The following is a 20286-nucleotide window of genomic DNA, read 5'->3' as shown; positions in this document are numbered from 1 at the left end:
ATCAATATGGTAGTTTTGCTGGCGTAGGTTAGAAGCAGGCTTCATTCTGAACAGGTTGCAAGTACTTTACGGACAACAGCCTTACATTAACACACTAATAGGGCAATTTAGAGAGACCCATTGAAACCATGATTTAATCATCACCCATTAAGTCATGTGTTTGGACTGTGGGAGGAAGCCAGACTACCCAGAAAAAACCCACACACGCATGGAGAGAACATGCAAACGCAGAAGGACCCAGGATCTTTTTGGCCGCCAGGCAACAGAGCCAACAACTGTTAGGCCTTTGCTCTCAAACATTTTAAGCTAAATTAGCAGAAAAACTACATGTGGTTTTTCAGAGGAAATTATGTGGTCTGTGTTCAGAGCACATGAAATCAAAGAAACATGTTACGGTGCAGGAATGACAAACAGGCCAAAACATTCAAGACCAACCTAACTGTTTATTGTCAATCTTCAGAGTAGGATTGAAACCTGTGATAAAAACAGGAATCTGTGCCAAACCAATTTTCAGTCAGTTTGTGAACTTCTGTGCATTTCGATGAATGGACAATGTCTCGGCCTCTGTTTGTCTCTCTGCTGAACGGTGACACACATGTTCAATCGGAACAAAAGCTGAATAGAGGCCTGTTAAGAGACTTCGGGGAGGTCTAGTTTCACTAAAACGGCTGAGGGCTGTGACCATCTGTCAGAGCCTGACAGCCAGAGACGTCACTTGTTACTGATGGTTTTACGGGTTTAGGTGGATGTCTTCATGGAAAATAAACGCATGTTTGCACTTTCTCTGTTTTTTCCACAGGATTGTCCTCCATCCAGCAAGGACATCAGAGCGGTCCAATGTTCTTCCTACAATAACCAGCCTTTCATGGGCAGGCTCTACAAGTGGGAGCCTTTTAACGAGGGTAGGTTTAATGCTTATAATTACTTCTGCCCGTTGGGATCTACAGTATTTTACTTGCAGTAAGGTTCGGTCTTCCCTCTTTCAGGTCTGATGTTTCTGTAGATACAACTTAAGAGATGCATATTAAATTCAATGTTGTATCTTCTCAGTATTTATTCAACAACTTTCCTTCTCTTTTTTAATACTTGTCATCCTTTCAGCGACGTTTCACCATCAAGGTGCTCACAGGATGACGTGCAGCATTAGTTCTCTTCCACTCAAAGCGTTTTGTATGTTACCCGAAAAGATCGGTTTAGGTTCCATCTGACCTGAACCTGTTTGCTTTCTTTTTACCACTTTTCCATACAGTCTAGAGTTTTGGAGCGCTTGTCTAATAGTTGATTCTCCCTCCTGAGCTGCTGATTTTTGCAGCTCCTCCAAATATAACATGGGCCCTTGGCTGCATCTCTGATTAATTTTCTTGTTGCCGTTCAGTTTCGGTGGACAATTTCCATTTTCAGATGATAGATTGGGTGTTGGTCCAAAAGATGTTTTAACCTTTTTTAACCGAATGCTGCTTCAAACATCTTTGCAACTCTATCCCTGAACTGTCCGCGGTGTTACCAGGTCCTGGTGATGTTTTTTTGTTTACTGCTGTTCTCTAAGAAACATCTTAGGCCTTCAAAAGTGTATTTATTCTGACCGAATTATATACAAGTTAACTTTATTAACTAATTCTGTAAATTCTAAACCTGATTAGTTGGATTTTATTTATTGGTGTCAGAGTGAAGCGTGTATTTATAAAAATACATGCCCTTCTTTCCAGGCTTGTATTTGAAAAAAAAAAAAGTAAACTTTACAATTACTACTACTGTACAGACACTCCCAATACAATACATTAAGGTTTGTGGTCATAATATGACTGAATGTGAAAACGTTAAAGGAATATGAATACTGCCATATTGATGAGCAATTTCCAATTTAGCAAAGTTGGTCTGTGGAGATATTGTAAATCCACAAAGGTATTTTTTTACCTTTGTGGATTTTTTTACTACTCAGTTTCACTTTTACACCTCATAGTATTTTAGAAACAATAGTACTGTTGTACAACTTTGTCCACATGATAACACACTAACTTCAAATATATAGACTGTCTTTTTGAGTGATCCTTGATACGCCGCTTGTTGATCTCCTTCCAGTTCCCGACGAGCCGCACTGTGAGCTGAACTGCCGGGCCATTGGGTTCAGATTCTACGTGCGCCAGTCAGACAGGGTGACTGACGGGACTCCGTGTGGACAGAATGAAACATATCTGTGTGTGGCGGGACGGTGCGCGGTAAGCCGTCTTCAGCTGCGATGCTTCTGTTCCTTTGGTGAATCATTGATGTTTACAATGCATGTACTTCAAAGCAGCACTGATGAACCCGCAGGAAGGGTGACATTTCCCTCAAAGCTCTCATTTATCATGCTGTTGGTGCTTCTGTTATTTACTGGATCAATTCTTTCTCTGGAAATTGTTTTTTTAAGAAGACATGAGCAATAATAATTGATGCTTTGGGGTGTAATGATGGCGGTGAACAGTGGAGGGCAGTACAGCATAAACGTGGGCTCTTTCTTTGTGCTGTTGCCAGGGATGGTCAAGTGGCATTTCTGGCTGGCTTTTTATTTCTCGTGCTGGATTTGCTTCCCCCGTTCTTCTGATCAGGGTTTCAAAGTCAGACCTGCGTTAGAGGAGGAGCTCATTACTGTCTGATCACAGCTCTGACCTCCCTCTGTGAACTGGTGTTTCTCATGCATTGTAATCCATCATTAATCACCGAAACATTAAGATTATATCAGGCTAGTTAGCGCTTTAATCTCTGGAGTTGGCTTGGGTTACTTTTCCTCTGCTATCAAGACGTGTTGTGCTGCTGCTCCTTCACAGGGACTGAGTTGATTTTCTAATGAATAATGGGCACTAAACTGAAAGTTTAAGATGTACATTTATTTGGCAGAAGTCTGTTATTTATTTGCACAATTTAATGTTCAGCTCATTGTTTAAAGGTTCAACTATGAAATTAGTTTAGGTTTTATCGTTTAATTTGCATGTTTTGCCGTGCCATTTCAGAAAGTTAGATACAAACAAAACAATGCTGTGCCCACATAGGTTTATTGTCATTATGTCACCTTAATGAATCGGCGAGACACCCGCTCAGAATTCACACGTGACACACAGACACAATTCAAGATATAATGCTCAAATTAAATGCACTGACAACCCTTCCTGAGAAGCTAAGAAGAAGTGTGCAGATAGGCTTTACCATCTGATAAGAATTAAATGTAAAAAAAAAAAAGACAGACTGCAGTACAGGACAGTTCGATGTAAATTACTGTGCAATTGCAGGAATGTATCAGATAAACAATCCCAGGGATGTTAAATGTGTGCAAGTAATCAATAGCAAATGTTTTAATCTACAAGTTAAAGAACTGTCCAAACAAACACTCACTGAGAAGCTACAGGTGTGCAAAAAGACATTAGCATGTTAGAGACAGTGTGAATAATTCTCAATCGCATGAAGAATGCGTGGAACCGGTAGTATGTTTGTGAACATTTAACAGACTAAGAATTGGGCTTGTGGTATTTATAGCCGTCACAGCTTTAGGAAATAAGCAGTTTTTAATTCTCTTAGTTTTTTATTTAATGTTCTTGAATCGTTTACCTGATGGAAGTGGGACAAACAGCGCATTGTCCGGATGGGTGGGATCTGTGGCAAAATGGACTCGTGTAGCAAAAACCGTGTCTAGATCTTGTAGACGATGTCCTGTGAAAAAAGCAAATAAGCCTCACTTTTTAAACCATTTTTTCTTCAATATTCATAACCAAGTATTTTTTTTTACTCCAGTCTTCTGGACAGAGGAGACAGCAGCACAAGCTGAGACAGGATAAACCACAGCAATAAACAACATATATTGTTTTAGCATTTCCTAAGTGTTGTTTGGTAAAAAAAAAAAAAAAAAAAAAAAATCAGTCTTGTTTTAACCATTCTGCAGGCAAATCGCCATGGTGGCTTTTCCAAACTCAAGTTTTCCAAACTTTATACAGGCCTTTGGTACAGACACCAAAGCAACATCTTTTGATGGATGTAAGTCATAAGATATGACAGCAGCTGTCCCCGAATAGCCGTGTAAGTTGACTCTGCCTGTGGCTCTTTCTGCAAGGAGATGAGTAACACAGTTCAGCAGTAGCATGTAAACGACAAATCCGTGTGGGATTTATACATTTGTAATGATAATAATAAAGGTTTGTTCAGTGTTCGAAAATTGAGACATGTTTTTCTATTTTTATGAGTAAAATTCTTAATAAATTTTGCTTCAGAGTCATCATGTGTGTTTTTGAATGTCGAGAGCATTAATAAAAAACATCATGGAGACCAAGGAGCACAGCAGACAGGTCAGGGATGAAAAAATATCACTTTATAGTCCCAGAGAGGGGGAATTTGTCTCTGCATTTAACACATTTGTTAGGAAGTAGCACAGAGAGCAATCGGTGTTTTTAATAGGGACTCAAAGTGACAAACAGAGTTTAGAACCGCCAACCTTTAGGTCGGATGCAAACATCTAGCTCCCTAACCCCAAACTTTGAACACCGCATGGAGCACTTCTCTGCCCCTAATCCAAAAATGGAAAGAATATAGAGCAGCACATCATCCCAACAGTGAAACATGGCGGCGGCAGCATCATTCTGTGGGAACATATTTATAATCAACAGGGACAGGGGAGCTGTTAGGACGGATGGGAAGACAGAAAACCAAACCTGTTAGCATGGAGCTTCGCTTGTGGCACAACTAGTCTATATATACAGCTTAAGCATATTTATAACTTAGAATGACTTAGTAAAAGTCCAGACTTAAATCCAATTAAAATCTTTAAATTCGTGCTCACAGACTCGCTTAAAGGTAATGATAATAATTTGAGATTTTATTTATTTATACGTCAGTAGCTCACTGGTTGCATGCAGAGTTGTTCTGAAAGATTATCACGTCCTGCTGCCGTAGTAGTTATTATTTTGCCGTTTTACTCTTTGTTTTTGTTTCCAACCCTTCACTGTTTTGCCAAGAAGGTCTGGGAGAAGCTTTTTGTCGTTAGATGTGTAAAGTTGGTGCAGACCGAGCCCAATAGACTTGCCGCTGTAACTTCAACAAAAGGGGGTTCTTTAAACGTGACACAGGAGTGTTGAATAAAAACGCATACCACCCTTTACAGGCTTTTTATTTGAAAAACATTTAGAAAATGGTGCATCCTTTTCCTTCCACCTCACAGTTTTGCACTACTTTGTGTTGGTCTGTTGCATAAAGACTCAATAAAACACATTGAAGCTTGAGGCTGTAATGTGACAAAACAATAAAGTTAAAGGGGTATTAACACTGCTACTGTATGTTTGGATCCCGGAAATGATCATTCTGAGGCACTGACACCGTTCTGAATGACTGAGTGTCTCAGGAGAACGGTGAAAGAAAGGTCTCTTTATAGTAGCACTTTCACCCATCTTTCGCTTTCTCTCCTTTAATGCCAAGTGAGTGAATATGAGAAGGCTGTTTGTGTTTTTAACGGCCGATCGCTGACCACACACACACACATACTTCCTTACTGGTGATGTTTGGCCCATCTGAGGTAAAAAAAAATCTGCCTTGCCTCGAATATTACATGCTCAGCCCAACGCAGTTTGTGAGGGAGTGATGAAACAACAGGAAATCGCACATGAAGGCTGAACCTTCAGTCTCGCCATGGATAGCGCAGCCTTTAAGTATTAATGGTCTCTCGGGCTCTCTGAACATAGTGATGGATGTGAGAGATTTCAAAATTGATTTAGTTGCATCTTTTACTCCCCACTGAAGATGAATAAGTGCAGAGCTAGCCTCTCGGTATGCTGAGATTCTCAGCGTTAGCCTTCCTTTCTGACTGGCATGTTTCCCAGGATCCAGGGAGCAGCTCAACCCCGAACGAATCAAGCAAGCAGGACCTCCCCTCACTTCTCTTCTCTGACAGCTGCTTCTGTTTTGTGCATTCTCTGCTGAGGTGGGCAGGCGGGCTTGTTAAAAGAGAGATGAGTGCTTTGATATACAGCCTGACTGGCACGTGCTGTTGGTGGGAGATGGCTCAATCTTTGCCATGACAAGCCGCAGCTGCTGACTCACAAGACTGTTCGTCGCTACACACTGCAGATGGATATGTGTCTATGTCAGCGGAGCATGTCCTCCATCATGGATATAAAGTAGCAAAGTCAGCCAGGTTGCTTCGCAAATTACCTTTCCAACTTATTTTATCTTGAAAGTTACCCAGTCTGATGCAATTTGCTTTGAGTTTCGTAAAAACTGTATAGAGATAAGAGATGTCCACTGTGGTGTAAAAAGAAAAAAAAAAAGGTTAAGATCTTTTTATTTTATGGTGGATTTTAAAGTACTGCAAATATCAAGAACCTTGCCACACTTGTTCTTTTGTTACATTTAATAGTTGAATTAATACAAAATAATACAATGATTTTGTTTGTGCAATTGTTATTCAACAACCTGAAGGAAACCACCCACGGGCAATGTGGCAAGACTTAAAAACAGATTTTGATCAGGCCGAGCTTGAGCTATTTGACGCAGACAAACAAGTAAAAAAACAAATCTTGTGAAGATTTGTTTGGAAGAGACTCATCTCAACCGACCCGCAGCTGTAATTGTGAGGGGTGGATACAAATACACGTCAGGTCAGGCTTCTCAAAATGTTTTTTGTAAATAAAAAAAAATAATATATCCTTTTCTTTCTACTTCCTAATTGTTTCTTATCTATAAGGTTTGTTATATTTTCCAGAAGTTCTATCACAGCTGTGACAGATCTAAGTCTGTACCCATATCGCAGCTTATCAAATAAATTGTTTCTTCAAAAACTGTAATGTTTATTTAAAATAATGTCTCAATTACGTAGTGTCAGACGGCTCTAAGAGCGCCCCAGACTTTCTGTCAGTAGCTGTGAGACACTACGAATAATTTACAGCGTCCAGTGACTGCCATTAAACTGCTTTGTGAAACATGATTGCATCAGTATTGGCAACAAATTGCACATGAGAAGACACAGACACTAAATTAACTGCAATGGATGAGATTTTCTCCAAAATTCTGGTGCTACATTTTTTTTTGTTTAATACTCAGCATGTATACTGATGAATTTAGCCTTTCTCTTCACTGACGGGCATTTCATTCTTAGTTTTGTGCAGAGTAGAGAATACTCTGCTCAGATGCATTGCATCATATTGAACATTGGAGACTTAGCTCAGCGTAGCATTTTTTTTCTCTTGACTTTTGTCACATTTTGAGGTTTTTATGACTTTTATCAATCTACAGATTATTGTACTATTATAGTATTTAGTATGCAGACTTTTAATCTAACTTTGCTTGCACTTGTTTAAAGGTTTACAAGTTTTCATTGACTGTTTAAGATTAGATTCTATTTTTTAAGGCAAATACCACAAACAAAACACTCAAACATATCCTTTCCAAATGAACCCTACAGGTTTTCTACATAAACAAGCAGCAAAAACAGCCACACTAACTAAGTGAGCGTTTACTCTAACAACGGCAAACCTCTATGGACCTCAGTAAAACTCACAGGAGAAAAGCTGAAAGGTTAAGACAGATTTGATTTCAAGTGGCTGCAGGGAGTGAATTCTGTTGATCAAGCAGTTTCAGCTCTTGATGTGAAGATTAAAAGATCCTGAGGACAAACACGTCATTAAAACAGTCAAGAATGTCACATTTTTCAATTAAAGGATGTTTATTTTTGACAATGAAAGCTAGCATCTGATTTATGTTTACATCTCCAAATTAAGACTTTTTATTCAAAATGTATTTGGGTCATTTAGATGTTTTAACCTTTTTACTCTGGAAAAAAAAGGCTGTTTGGTACAAACAAGCATGCCTCATTCAAAGTTAATTAAATCCCCATTATCATGCTCAGTTAACTTCATCGGGTCGTCTTCACCTCCCTCCATACCACTGTTATGCTATTCAGGTTTTCATGTGAGCTGGGACCTCTACATACCGTGAAATGTCCCTCTATTGGAAGGACATTTCACAACAAGAGCATACTTGCAAAGCAGAATATGCAGAAATATTATTGTAAAAAAAAAAAAAATCTGTTTATACTCAAACCGAGCACTATAACTGTAAATTACTAATGATGCTTTGGAGCTTCATAGTGGTGCTACACTAAATGGTTTGTTTTCATTATTCATTGAACAGAGATTCCTTAAAACAGAGTTTGAGATTAATGAAACCTGTATTATATCTATGGAAACACAAAAAGTTTTTTGGCATTAAGACTACCTTAGCATAAAAAAACAAATAGCAAAATGTATGAACTAGTCAATCCTGAAGTGGGATATTGTTCTCTGATTTCATTCTTTAAAACACAGTTAGTGATTTGTGAAATTTTTAATCTTCCACAATCAAATGCTAAAATATTTGATCATCTTGTTCTCATGAACCCAAGTGTATTTTGTTTCATCAATTGAGCTCTACTAAGACAATAATTTACATAAAATTAAAATCTAGGTAGCAACATTCATACTTCTGTCGCTCTGTGAAATATAGTCTCTCAACACTGACTTTCTGACCAAGTCTTTGGCCAAAGGCTGAGTTGAACATCACTTCTAATTAATTAAGAGGCTAATGTCATCTTCATTGAATAAACATGTTCAAAATACCAGGTTTTGAAGAATAATGCAGTACCTACTTTATCAAAACAAAATAGGTTAGTATTTTTTTTTAAATCAAATCTTTGGTTGAACCTGTCCACCTTTTCTCCAAACAGCGTGAACTCAACATTTTGAGTTAAATGAATAAGTCAGACTTGGAGTGCAGGTGAAACACCTGCAGGAAGACCAGGAAGAGGGAATTGTGTCTGAACTTCCATTTCCTGAACATCTTCTTGCAGCTCAGCTGAAACCCAGCTGGATCACCTTTAAATGTCAGTGTCAGCAAAAACTCCCTTCCTCTTGTTTGGACAGAGGAGGTCAGCCCAAAAAAGGAATAAAATAGAAGTGAAAATCAAAAGCTGCGGTGAAGACAATAGTCCTAGATTTTGTTAAACTGAAATTACACATATCTGATATGATTTATTAACACTTGTGTTGACTGCTGCGTTATGTATTTTGATGCGTCATCTCTCCTTTCTTAAATTGTCTTTTTTCTTAATTGCCTCAGTAACTCGGACTTCTTGTGACCACATTTCTTTAGATTATGACCATATTTCTGGTGTCCACAGTGATTTATGAGAACATTCTTCACAGCTATGGCTGTATTTTTAGCACCAAGCGTTGACAGAGTTCTTTGTCAGGCAGACGACGGTTGACATTAATTGACTTCTGTTTGAGTGGCGGTCAATTGTGAAGAGACTGTTCAGGAAATTTTCTGCCTCATCTATTTGATTGGAATGTCAGCTGTCTGCAGCCCCTTATGACGGGGCATCGCTCACTGAACGTCTGCAAATTATGGCTCTAACTGGGAACGCAATGAGAACCATAATGCGTGCAGTTGTTTCAAGAGATGTATCACCTAATTGTATTTTCAGTCACAGGGAAGGGATATAAGGACCTAAAGTGGTCCTTAAATAAATGTCTGTTTATATTTGTGCATTGTCAGTCCTGCAGGTGTTTGCCAGTGCTTGATCATTCCAAGACGTAGACGTGGGGTATTGACATCCAATTCACAACAGGTGTCAGAACAACCCAAGCAATCCACACTAAGTAATTAGTCTATAAATCAAGCTTTGTGTAATAAAGTGAAATGGCACAGGGAACAAGAATTGAACACATTAACAAATGAGGTCCAAAAGGGCACAATAAGGCAGGAAAATGTATGAAATTACTCTTAGAAGGCAATCCTGCTCCCTATATAGCAACATCACCTGGTTTAAACTTTAATCTCACATTACTAAGGAAGCAAAGAAGAAGCATGGCATGATGGGTAAAAGCGAAGAGATGTTTGAATAACGTCGTAACCGTTATTGCTTGAAATCATTCTGATGACACTGGCTATAGACATATATGCAAATATCCGAGTGTTCAAGCGAACATCATAAGGCCGTAATCCAGCAATGGAAAGAACATGGTTTCTTTCTTCTAATGCAATTTCTGACAGAGGAATGAAAAGAAGAAAGAATAAGAGTCAGAGTAGTTGTCCAAGAACAAAACACACACAGAGATTTAGAAAGAGTTGGAATTTGCATATAAAGTTTGTTTCATGAAAACAATAATAGATCCACTCAACTCCTGCGGCTTCTATGGAGACTCTCTGTGAAAGACTCCACTGCTGAAGATGGAGCATCTTGAAGCTTGTTAAAGGTTTGCTGCAGTGCATTTGGAAAAGCCAGTGAATCCTTGGGATAATTTAATCTGATCAGATGAGACTAAATTTGAACTCTTTTAAAAGTCACTGCACACACCATGTTTGGAGGAGCTATGGCGCAGTGTTCTACCCCAAAAATGTCATTCCAACGGGGAAGTTTGGAGATGAGAACATTATAGTTTTGGGGTAGGAGGCTGTCAGCATAGAGTAAAGGTAGACCTCATAGACTCAAATGAAGGACTAATGGAGAAATGTCCCAGGACATTCTTAATAATCTGAATATGAAACCAGGTTGGATTTTCAGCAAGGAAATCATCCCAAACATCCAGCCATGGTAACTCCCAATTATAGTTGCCTGGAAAAATATGAAGCTGCTGGTCCAATCAATCATCAACTTGATGGCAAGAACTGAAGTCCAAAGTCCAACATTTTCAAGATTTGAAGTCAGTTTATGTGAAATAATAAGTCAAAATCACTCTTAAGAATGCATATAGCTCCTTTTTCATACAGATGCCTTGATGAGATAGTCCTAACCATATTAAATTAAAAACATAAATAGATTTCTGTAAATGTGTTCAGTGTATTATTTACTTGGGTTGTTACTGCCATTTGGTGTGAATTTAATGTCAACGTGTTGTTAGATATATATTTAGTAAGAAAAAAACATGTAATTTACCTGCCATATATGGCTTTCTGGGTAGGAAATTAGACCCATCTAATGGCAGATTTATTTCCTGATCTTCCGTCTATGGTTCTTGCTTTGCCAAATTGCTCATAACATTCGGGCTGACTAAAAATGGGGCTTTATTGTGCTACAATTTACAACTTTGTAAGTTTATAAAATGAAAAAACAAAAGTGTAATTGAAAATATTAGAAAAATCCCATCAGTCAAATTCAATAAAAATTCCACATATCTAAGAAGAAAGTTACTGAAATGTGCATTTACAAAATGTCGATCAGTATCTGTCTCTGAACCTTCTTTCACATCTAGTTGGACGTAAACTCTTCCTGTACTAGGCCTGAGAAACTGCCTCATCTGTCTGGGATTCGAATACACAGATTTTCTTGAAAGCTGGTTCAGAATTCAGTGCTGGTCCACTTGTGGCAGCGCAGCTTGTTCCACTCAACCATATGTTTGCGTTGTTGTATTTCTAGTGCTTAAAAATCCCCTCATGAAAACCAGCAATTTGATCACACACATCAAACAATAAAATGCGTCAATGATCTTAGAGTTTAATCAGGACATAAAGGAGATATAAGTGAGATATTTACTGTAAAATCAACCAAAAATATTGTCATTTGTCACTCGGGATGGAAGTAACATTCCCTATAAATAGTTGGGCTGCTCCATCAACAATGTCTTGGTCAAGTTTTTCTCCTTTCAAACCTAGAGGCACGGTCAGGAACTACTTCAGTTTTTGTGGCCCATGTTTATTTCCTGAGCCAATCATATGAGAGTTCCCAGGGTTCCCAAAACAGAGCGCAGCATTTTGTATTTTATCTTGGCAATAGAGCAGCAGTCAGCTAACATGGAAGCCAGTAAGAGAAGCAGGACCAGAAATAGAAGAGAATACAACATTATATACCTGTCCTCTGTTAGTAAAAAATCAGTGCGACAACGGACCGTTGAGTGTCCGTGCAAGGCATTGTGTATATGTTGTTCCGCTTTTAACCACTAGATGTCATTATTACTTATTGTTCCTTTAGTTATTGGACTAATATATACTTATAATAAAATGTTACCAATACAAGATACAGGACCATGGATCTTTTGGGTGCGGTATCACTTAAAGGTAGAGTCGGCGATTTTCCCTGAAATGCAAGTAAGAAATGTAAATTTCTTTTTGAATAACTGCGCATGCTCAAGACTGTCGTACCTGATCTCCCCAAACCACTCTGGTCATATTTCATTCTACTGATGCCTTTCACTTCTTCTGATAAACATGAACTCGGTTCGCCTCTTGTGACTCTCAGCCATGTTCAAAGTATACCGTGAGAGCAGCGGAGCTACAATGAACAGCTAACACTGAAGCTAACTGGATACATAAACACTAGAAGTGGTCATACGCAGCCAGCAAGAGGCAACTAAAAAGGAACATGTATGAACAATCTGCGTTACTTGAGCGTGTCACAACGAATGGCATGTGGGACAACCAATAGATAAGGAGATACTCCAGGAACCTGAGGGACAGAGGGGGGCGTGGGCAGGACAAGATTGCTCTGATGGCATCTGATTGCTTCTTTCCATTCGGACCGAACGACAGGGATTGGTTAGAGTTTTTACAGGCCTGAAGCTCTCACAGAGATCAACATTTTTAACCTGCTTTTTCTGATTACATAATGTATTGCCACTGTCAGGATGGAAGAAACCTTTCCCCCAGTGTAACAAAAAGGGTTTCTGAATAGGATTATTACTTCTCATTACTCATTACTTCTCCTAGGGTGTAAAAGATTTTATCTTATAAGAAAAAAATTGTTTTTTTAGTTCCAGGCTGGGGATAAACAAACAGAAGGGATCTCTAGACACACCTTTTCCCTCCTGATCTTCTCTTGACCTGCTTTATTCATTAGCCGTCCTCTTCTATCCTCCCTTCTTCAGTCAACACACATTGCTTGAGGGAAACAATCATGGGACCTACATGTCTGGTCTTGCTGACTGATATATATCCCAGATGCACAAAAATTATGTTTTTTCTCTTTCTGCTTTCTTCCTTTTTAAGGATATTGTAGGCTAAATGAAAAGGATTTTGAAGTACTGATTGGAAAAAAAAATGCTTGGATCTGAGGTCTATTCAAGATTTTAAATAATGTTACAGAAGCATTGTTACACCCTTTGTGTTATTTCACTTCAAAATATTAATTCCAGCTGAGTTATGGGATACAAGTCAAGTTCTTCCAGCTACAGCAGGCCACAGTTGCCAAGAAATGTTTGCAGTCATCATAGCTTTCCGTATGAGTTGCAGACTGAAACATCCGTCACTTACTGTAAGAGAGTGAGTCCACCGGACCGCGAACGAGCTCAGTAATGCTGAGAACACCTGCAGCATTCTGGCATGTGTGGGCTGGAGACAGAGAGGATCTGGCGTCCTGAGCCAAGGTTGCTCCTGGGCTGGCCCGCCTACAGACGGACACATAGGCCGCAGGATGTGCTGGCCCCACCTGACATGCAGTGAGTTCTCTGTAACGAGATTTTGGGATTTTTTTCCTGAGACTAGTAATCATGAAGGATGGAGTGCTGAGAAGGGACCGTCCCCTCTTAACATGACTGCAGCTGCATTTGAAGGCAAATGCTGTTGTCATATTGCATCCTGCAGATACTGCATTTAGGATTTTACGTGTATGCGTGTATGAGTGTGTCTGTGTCTCAGCTGACAACGTTCCAACATATAGCATAAGTCAAGCTAGTTGCAGGTGTGGAATAAAATAAAAAAAAGATCCTTGTACTGTATGGCCTCTATTTGATCTGTGAAGTAACTTTACAGAGGATTAAAGTTGCACAGTGCAAGTTTTGAAGTTAAATATTATCTATTTTCTTCCCCATACATGCTCTTACAATTGCCCAACACTCAATCACAAATTGAGTTATCTCCCATCTATTGCAGTTGCCTCTATAGGCTGGATTAGTCAGTTTATGAGAGAGTGATTCGGGCTGAATCCTCTTGGTGTGACTCGCTGCACGTGCTCATTCGTCTTTTAGCGAGAGAACATGGGCTAACTTCAATAGTTATACCTTTCTTACCTCAGAAGACATTGCGCCTCTAAACAAAAGACCTCTGCAGTGGCAGTGGCAGTGGCAGATGCTTTCATTTTTCTCCCATGCACGTGCACAACACTGCTGTCGTTTCAACTTGTCACCAGAGGGGGCAGACGTCTGCAAGAATCCTGGAACTTACGCTATGCTCCTTTAACCAAGACTAGGTATAAATTATTCAGTAACATGTTAACTGGTATACTATACATATATAGTATTGCCAAGAAAATATTTTGGTGTATGTTCAGTGAAATAAGCTATACCTGAATGTATTTTTGTCTGGTTAAGAAAAATATGTTTTGTGCAATGTATTAATGAGTTGTGAGAAATAATTTGATTATAACAATTGACTAATTGATGGCGCGATTGAATGAGTCCAATTGTTTTAAGTAGGAATTAGCAGTAAACTGCTATAAAATTGCAAAAGCTGTGGATTTAAAAGTGAAAAAGTGCTTGGAGTGCTTACTGATTGGTTTCACTTATATGCTGGTGAAGATTCTCAGTCATCCAGGTCATGGTCATTCCAAAAAAAAGTAAAAAACAAAGCAACTGGACTTGTTTTCCGTAGTTGAAGACTTTTCGCTTCCTCTCCAGGAAGCTTTCTCAATTCAAAAAGTCTGGAGTAATGTGGAGCATCAAGCTTTATATTACTGCCTAACAAAGGCCTTGTAATTACTCCAGACTTTTTGAATTGAGAAAGCTTCCTGGAGAGGAAGCAAAACGTCTTCAACTACGGAAAACAAGTCCAGTTGCTTTGTTTTTTTTACTTTTTTTTTGGGTGTCACTTATAGTTACTCAACTCTAACATATCTTTCTAATCTTCTTCAAGGATGTTTACCAACGTTTTTAACTCAAAGAATATGATTTAAAGTTTAGTATCTTTTCTATTAGTGGTTATCATGGTTAGCAGGGTTGGGATTATTAATAATACAGTCTTCTAATGTATCCCATAGGGAATCTACATTCACAACTAAACTCTTAGATTTCCAAAATGCTGCCAACATTTCAGACGCAGTCTCAAATGTCTCAAGTGTCTCAAGATGTAGAAAATACAGTTTCCTTTGAAATGGCTTTTTAAATGGTTTTACTTTATGTGAATTCATTTTTGAATGCTTGACAGAATGAGTTACATCAACATTTCATTTTCCTTTGGGATAAATACAGTATTTTTTAAATGAACTGAGTTATTTCCTGAAAATGGGCAACTATTTTTCTTTTTTAACCCACAAACAACTTCTAATCCAAACTGTCACAACCTGGTAGCTTGCATTCACTGTTTAAGGCTAAAAATCGGCTTTTGGTTTCCACACAATTTCTCAGTTCAGCTCTACGCTGTGGTTTAATATACTCCTGACAGTTTAGGATTTATTGTTGTGGAAACAATTGGAGTGCAACAGGTAGGTCATACGATTACTCCTTTTTTTAGTAAAGCTGCCTGCATTGTGCAGTAAAATTAAACTTTTTTTTAGTTATTTATGAACAAATGGCCTTTAAACAAGTTATGTGTTTCAGCCAGTTCTTTTTGTAGTTTTTACCTTCATAGAAAAAGCTTAAAGATAATCTCTAACTTGTTGGTAAGAGTTCATATCTGTTTGAATCCACTGAAAATAGCATGGCCACCTGCCAGCTCCACATACTTTAATTGCTGAGGTTTCACTCCTAAAATTTCCTTCCTCCCTTTCCTGCCAAATGGAAAAGATTTCCACAAAGCTTCCTCTCTGACTTCCAATTATAGTCAGTAGTGACTGTTGCACTTATGTATTTCCCTCCCTTCAAATTCATTTTCAACATCTTACTTTTTCTACTCTAAAAAAAAAAAATACCCCTCTTTCTCCCCCAGCTGCACCTCCCCCTGCTCATTTTACCACAGGAGCTTGCAGAGATCACTTCGGGAGTGAGAGGGTCCTTTTCCGGCTTTGTCAGAGCCACACGGGCGAGGGAGAAGCAGACGGGAGCAGGCACCAGACTTGTAAAAATTCTTGTGGCCCCATGAGAGGATGCTGTCAGAAGTGGCTCTCCTGCTGCTCGTCTGCCTCCACGTGCGTGTGCAGGGGAAGCCGCGGTCACAGGTAGGATCACCTCTGCTGGGTCCAGGAGGAACCGGAGGGAGGATGGGGATTCCCATGATTGCTCAGTGTCTGGGTGGAAGCGTGGATGAATTGCTCAGTGTGAGTTTGTTTTAGAGGCTTTAGAGGTTTCAGTGTCACCTGCAATCCACCAAGATGAGTCCTCTTTTATCAGAACATCTAAAACCAACAAGCCTCCTTCCAAGCCAGGCTCATAGTGTTACAGGCAGCCCTGGACAGTGTCTGTAATTGCCTCTCTGTGATCCTGTGGTCCAGCTACTGAGTAGGAGCATTTACAGTATTGCTGTTTTCATTCTGGCTCTCCTCTCTCTCCGAGGTGTTTATTTTTCCATAGAACATTCACCGGCTGCTTGTGGGATTATATTTCTCTCCAACTGGAGGAGGTAGGCGAGTCCAGGAGCTTTACAGATGTACTATGACCTCTTTCTCTGGGATACACCGTGGTCCTGAATTAGCTGGTCATCCGCTCAGATGAGCTGTGTCATATCCTGAATAATGAAAGCATTGTAGGGCACCTGAGTCTGTTATGTGAACCTATCAGGCACCAAGGTCAGGATGAGGATATCCAACCTCACCCGACATGGGCGGCCAATGTCACCGCCTGTTAACGCCGACTGGATCTGTTTCATGAAGTTTTGACGTGAGAATCTACATGATGGCAAATACTTAACGTAATTTCGAGGCTTTATTGGCAATGCTGCTGTATTTTGGCAAGAAAAAAAAAAGACTCTCAAAACTAAGCAATTGACCAGGCTGTTCACGTTATTTGTGAAGCCCAAAAGAGGTTAGCACGTACGCTTCTTATGTAACGCAGTACAGCCACTGTCTGTCCCTTTTACAAAGTAAACTTTTAGCAACAGGAGAATGTTCTGTTATCCTGTTAGCAAAACTGTCCACCCATGTGAGAGTAGTGGTGTCCGAAGAAACTCAATCCATTTTATTGGCTGAAGACTTAGCTCACTGCAAGCTATTTATGATGGTTTTACAATCAGTGGAGCCTTCAAACGGACACACTGGCATTTGCTCAGGGCAGTAAGGGCAGTGTGGGGTGTGGGTGAGGCCTCGTATTACTGTTGAGATAATAAGGTTGTGCGTCTCTCTTACAAAGAAGTAAATAGCCAACGTGTATGTTCAGGAAAGCATGCAGGATACCATAGAAAAACCAACCAAAATGACACACTAAGTCATTGTAACTTAACTAGATCCATGGTTGCCAGTTGTTGTCTTCTGTGTTCATGTCTTGTGAGTTTTCCACTGAATGAACCCCAGCCTGTCTGTGTTACGTGTAAGCGAGCCGTTTGGTTTAGAATTTCTTACTTTTGATTTTGAACAAAGGCTTATTGCGGAGAGCAGAAGTTAGGTTTCTGCTTGGGTTGTAGACCACTGTCAGTCTGCAAGTTAGTGTTTCCATTGCACCAGAGCCAGGAGTAAAATCTGAGGGAAAGGAGCAAATTGAATAAATATGTGAGTTTTTAAGCTGTTCCTGAAGCTTCACGTTGGAGATGCATACCAAATCTTAAGTTAGCTTATTGTATTTTAGGCCTGATTTAATAAAAAAATCAAAGAAATATGTGGTAATATTGAAAATTATTTGTAATGAATTGCCTACTCTAGTTTCTTCTGTGATCGCAGTGTTTTAAATTTGGTCATATGAGTTAGTTGGTTTTCTATCAATTATTGTTGCACTTAGATTTTAATGTGATATTGACTGGTTACAAAACTTTTTTTTTTGCCCATATATTTTTCATACAGTTAATACAGTTTCGCTTGTTTGTTGCACTAAAATGTTTCCGAATTTTTTTATATCAGACACGGACAACCTAAGTAAACAAAAAAGCTGTTTTAAAATGATGATCTTGTTTATTTAGAATAAGCTATCCAAAAGCAAACTGGTTCTATTGTTAAATGAATTCACCTGAATTAATTGTATTTAACCAAATTTTCCCATGTAGCTGAGTTTAATTATTTTAGATAATGAAGGCTTAATTATTGCCAGCCATGTAAAATCAAGCATTCACTTAAATAGAACCAGATCATCAGAATGAAGTAGGCTTAAGGATCTGGGAAAAAACAATCATGGCCAGAGCTAAAGAAGTTCTAGAAAAACACCCAGAGTTGTTGGCGTCTGTTTTTGTTTTCTAACCACAGGCTAAGAGGCTTTTCTTTTTGCCTGTAAGTTGGACTCAGGTGAAGCAGAAAGTGATTAGAGTCCTAAAGCTGTTCAGGGAACTGCTCTGTATGCTTCTCTTAGGATTGTGTAGCAGTGGTCCATTAGGTTTGTTTCTCTGGTGGGACACTTTACATGCTATTTGTATACTGGTACTTCATGTGAGAGGTTTGCGCTGTTAAAATCCCCAAGAACAATTATGAGAGTCTAGCTGTAATTTTCTTCACGTGAGTTATCGGCTTAGGGAGCTGTTTTTCAGACTCAGGCTTGTGGTGGGATGTAAACAGCAGCCAGAAGAAACAAGGCAAATAAAAGGCTTTTCAGTTTACGAAGCAGACGGTGGCAGATCCGTGGAACTCTGAGTTTCTTACGCTGATAAGGAGCAGCTCATTTGTTTTGTTCGCCATGGAGCGGACATTTGCCAAGTGGGTAGATGCGAGTGGAGCGCACGGTCCCTGCTGGTGAAGCGTGATGAGCAAACCTGCATATTTCTCCTGTCTGCCTTTCTGCTGAATCCCACAGAGAGCTGCTGTGCTTCCAACCAGGATCCCCGAAAAACTCTCTCGATTTATGAAAACCAGAGAGAACCTGCTCAGATGGTTAGGATGTGCTCTCTAGTGAAAGTAGTATAGCAGCGAGGCCCAGTGAGAATACAGAGGGAAACTCATAGTACATGCGAGCATAGTGCAAAGGTGCCATGTTGAATGCAATGGAATCAAACCATCAAATTCTTTTGGTATTCAACACCAATGTGCTTTTTTTTAAGCACTGCATGTTTCACACTAAGACTCCTTGCAAAGTTTATTTGTGAGGCTGACATGTTCACTCGGTGGCTGTGTCTCTTTTCCCCGCTCAAGTGTTACTTTAACAAACAGATGCGTTTGAAGTGCTGACTTGAAGGAAAGACAGAGCTTACAACCCTTGCTCATTAAAACCAGTTAAATATGCACCGCATCCCAGCATGTGGAAGACAGATGTGGGTTTTATGTCTTCCTTATCTGAGGCTTAAAAGCTTATCTCTCAGGAAAAAGTTTTTTTTGTTTCTTCAGCATGAAATTTGAAAACTGGAAAAGAAAAAAAAGTTTTGAATCACAACTTCTTTGGACTGTGTGTGTGTGTTGGATATTGGTATTGTCGGTATTGTCATCTCCAGTTCAACAACAAATGTTGACGAGGTGGTATTCTCTAAGCTTGATTCATATCCCATTTCCAGATTAATTTAAAGTCAAAGCTGACCATTCAATAACTTTATTAGCTTCTTGCTAAATGTTTTATAGGCTTCTTATCTAAAGCTGTAGAAATCCTCATTTTGATTGCCATATAGTCTTCTTCAACCTCAGCTCAGAAACACGTGTCGTATATATTCATTTTTAAACCAACTATTGTTCAGATTAATTAAGCATTTATTTGTAAAATTTTGTTAGACGCTAGTGAGAGAAATACAACATGTCAGTATACTGTGCAAAGGATTACAATGCAAAACACAGGAAAGCATTGTATTGAAGAGTTAGAGATCCCCATCTCACAGTTTAGTTTTTCTCTGTTATTAAGCCGATAGGGCCCATGCCAAGACGCAGGTTATGCAGTTCTGGTGGGTACCCAGTGTGTATTTATATGGATTAGGAGTTGGGCGGTTGAATCATCACATTGTTTTCAGACTAGGAAACCATCCTTTTATGTATATTCTATCTCCATTTCATTGTGTTTTTCATAGAAATTTGGGTTGGCGACAAGTAGCTGTGAGAGTTATTTGTGTAAAAACACTCAAGTGTTTGGCCTCTCATGTTTAACCCAAACTGCTATTAGAAAGTGGGGGAATGCAGACTGAGTCCAGGGAAATATGGAGTCCTGTTTTGTCGACTCAGCACTTGGCAGGAAGACATCAAACAGAAATGTCATGAAACTGCATTTCTGTCAAATCTAAAAGAATGAAAAGCTAGACTGTTATTTACTCGTATATTTTGGACTGACGACTAATCTACTTCATTGCTTTCTTTTGCCTGTAAGCCACTAACCAGAATCAAGTATGTAC

General features: G+C 39.2%; 1 protein-coding gene across 3 annotated transcripts in view; it reads left to right on the top strand.

Annotated features, from left to right (window-relative positions):
- Positions 1-20286, top strand: part of adamtsl7 (ADAMTS-like 7) — a 57708-nt gene that overhangs the window by 10245 nt on the left and 27177 nt on the right. The window contains exons 6-7 of one of the 3 annotated variants that reach the window (XM_012868682.3): positions 800-902; positions 2080-2216. In XM_012868682.3, the coding sequence (XP_012724136.2) occupies positions 800-902; positions 2080-2216 (240 nt within the window). Of the gene's footprint in view, positions 1-799; positions 903-2079; positions 2217-15861; positions 16070-16102; positions 16169-20286 lie in introns of those variants that run through there. The other 2 variants (XM_036136468.1, XM_036136469.1) reach the window with 2 other exon arrangements.

The sequence above is a fragment of the Fundulus heteroclitus genome, chromosome 4 (assembly GCF_011125445.2).
Source record: "Fundulus heteroclitus isolate FHET01 chromosome 4, MU-UCD_Fhet_4.1, whole genome shotgun sequence".
In the NCBI taxonomy this organism is placed as follows: Eukaryota; Metazoa; Chordata; class Actinopteri; order Cyprinodontiformes; family Fundulidae; genus Fundulus; species Fundulus heteroclitus.
This window is presented reverse-complemented; position numbering and strand designations above follow the sequence as displayed.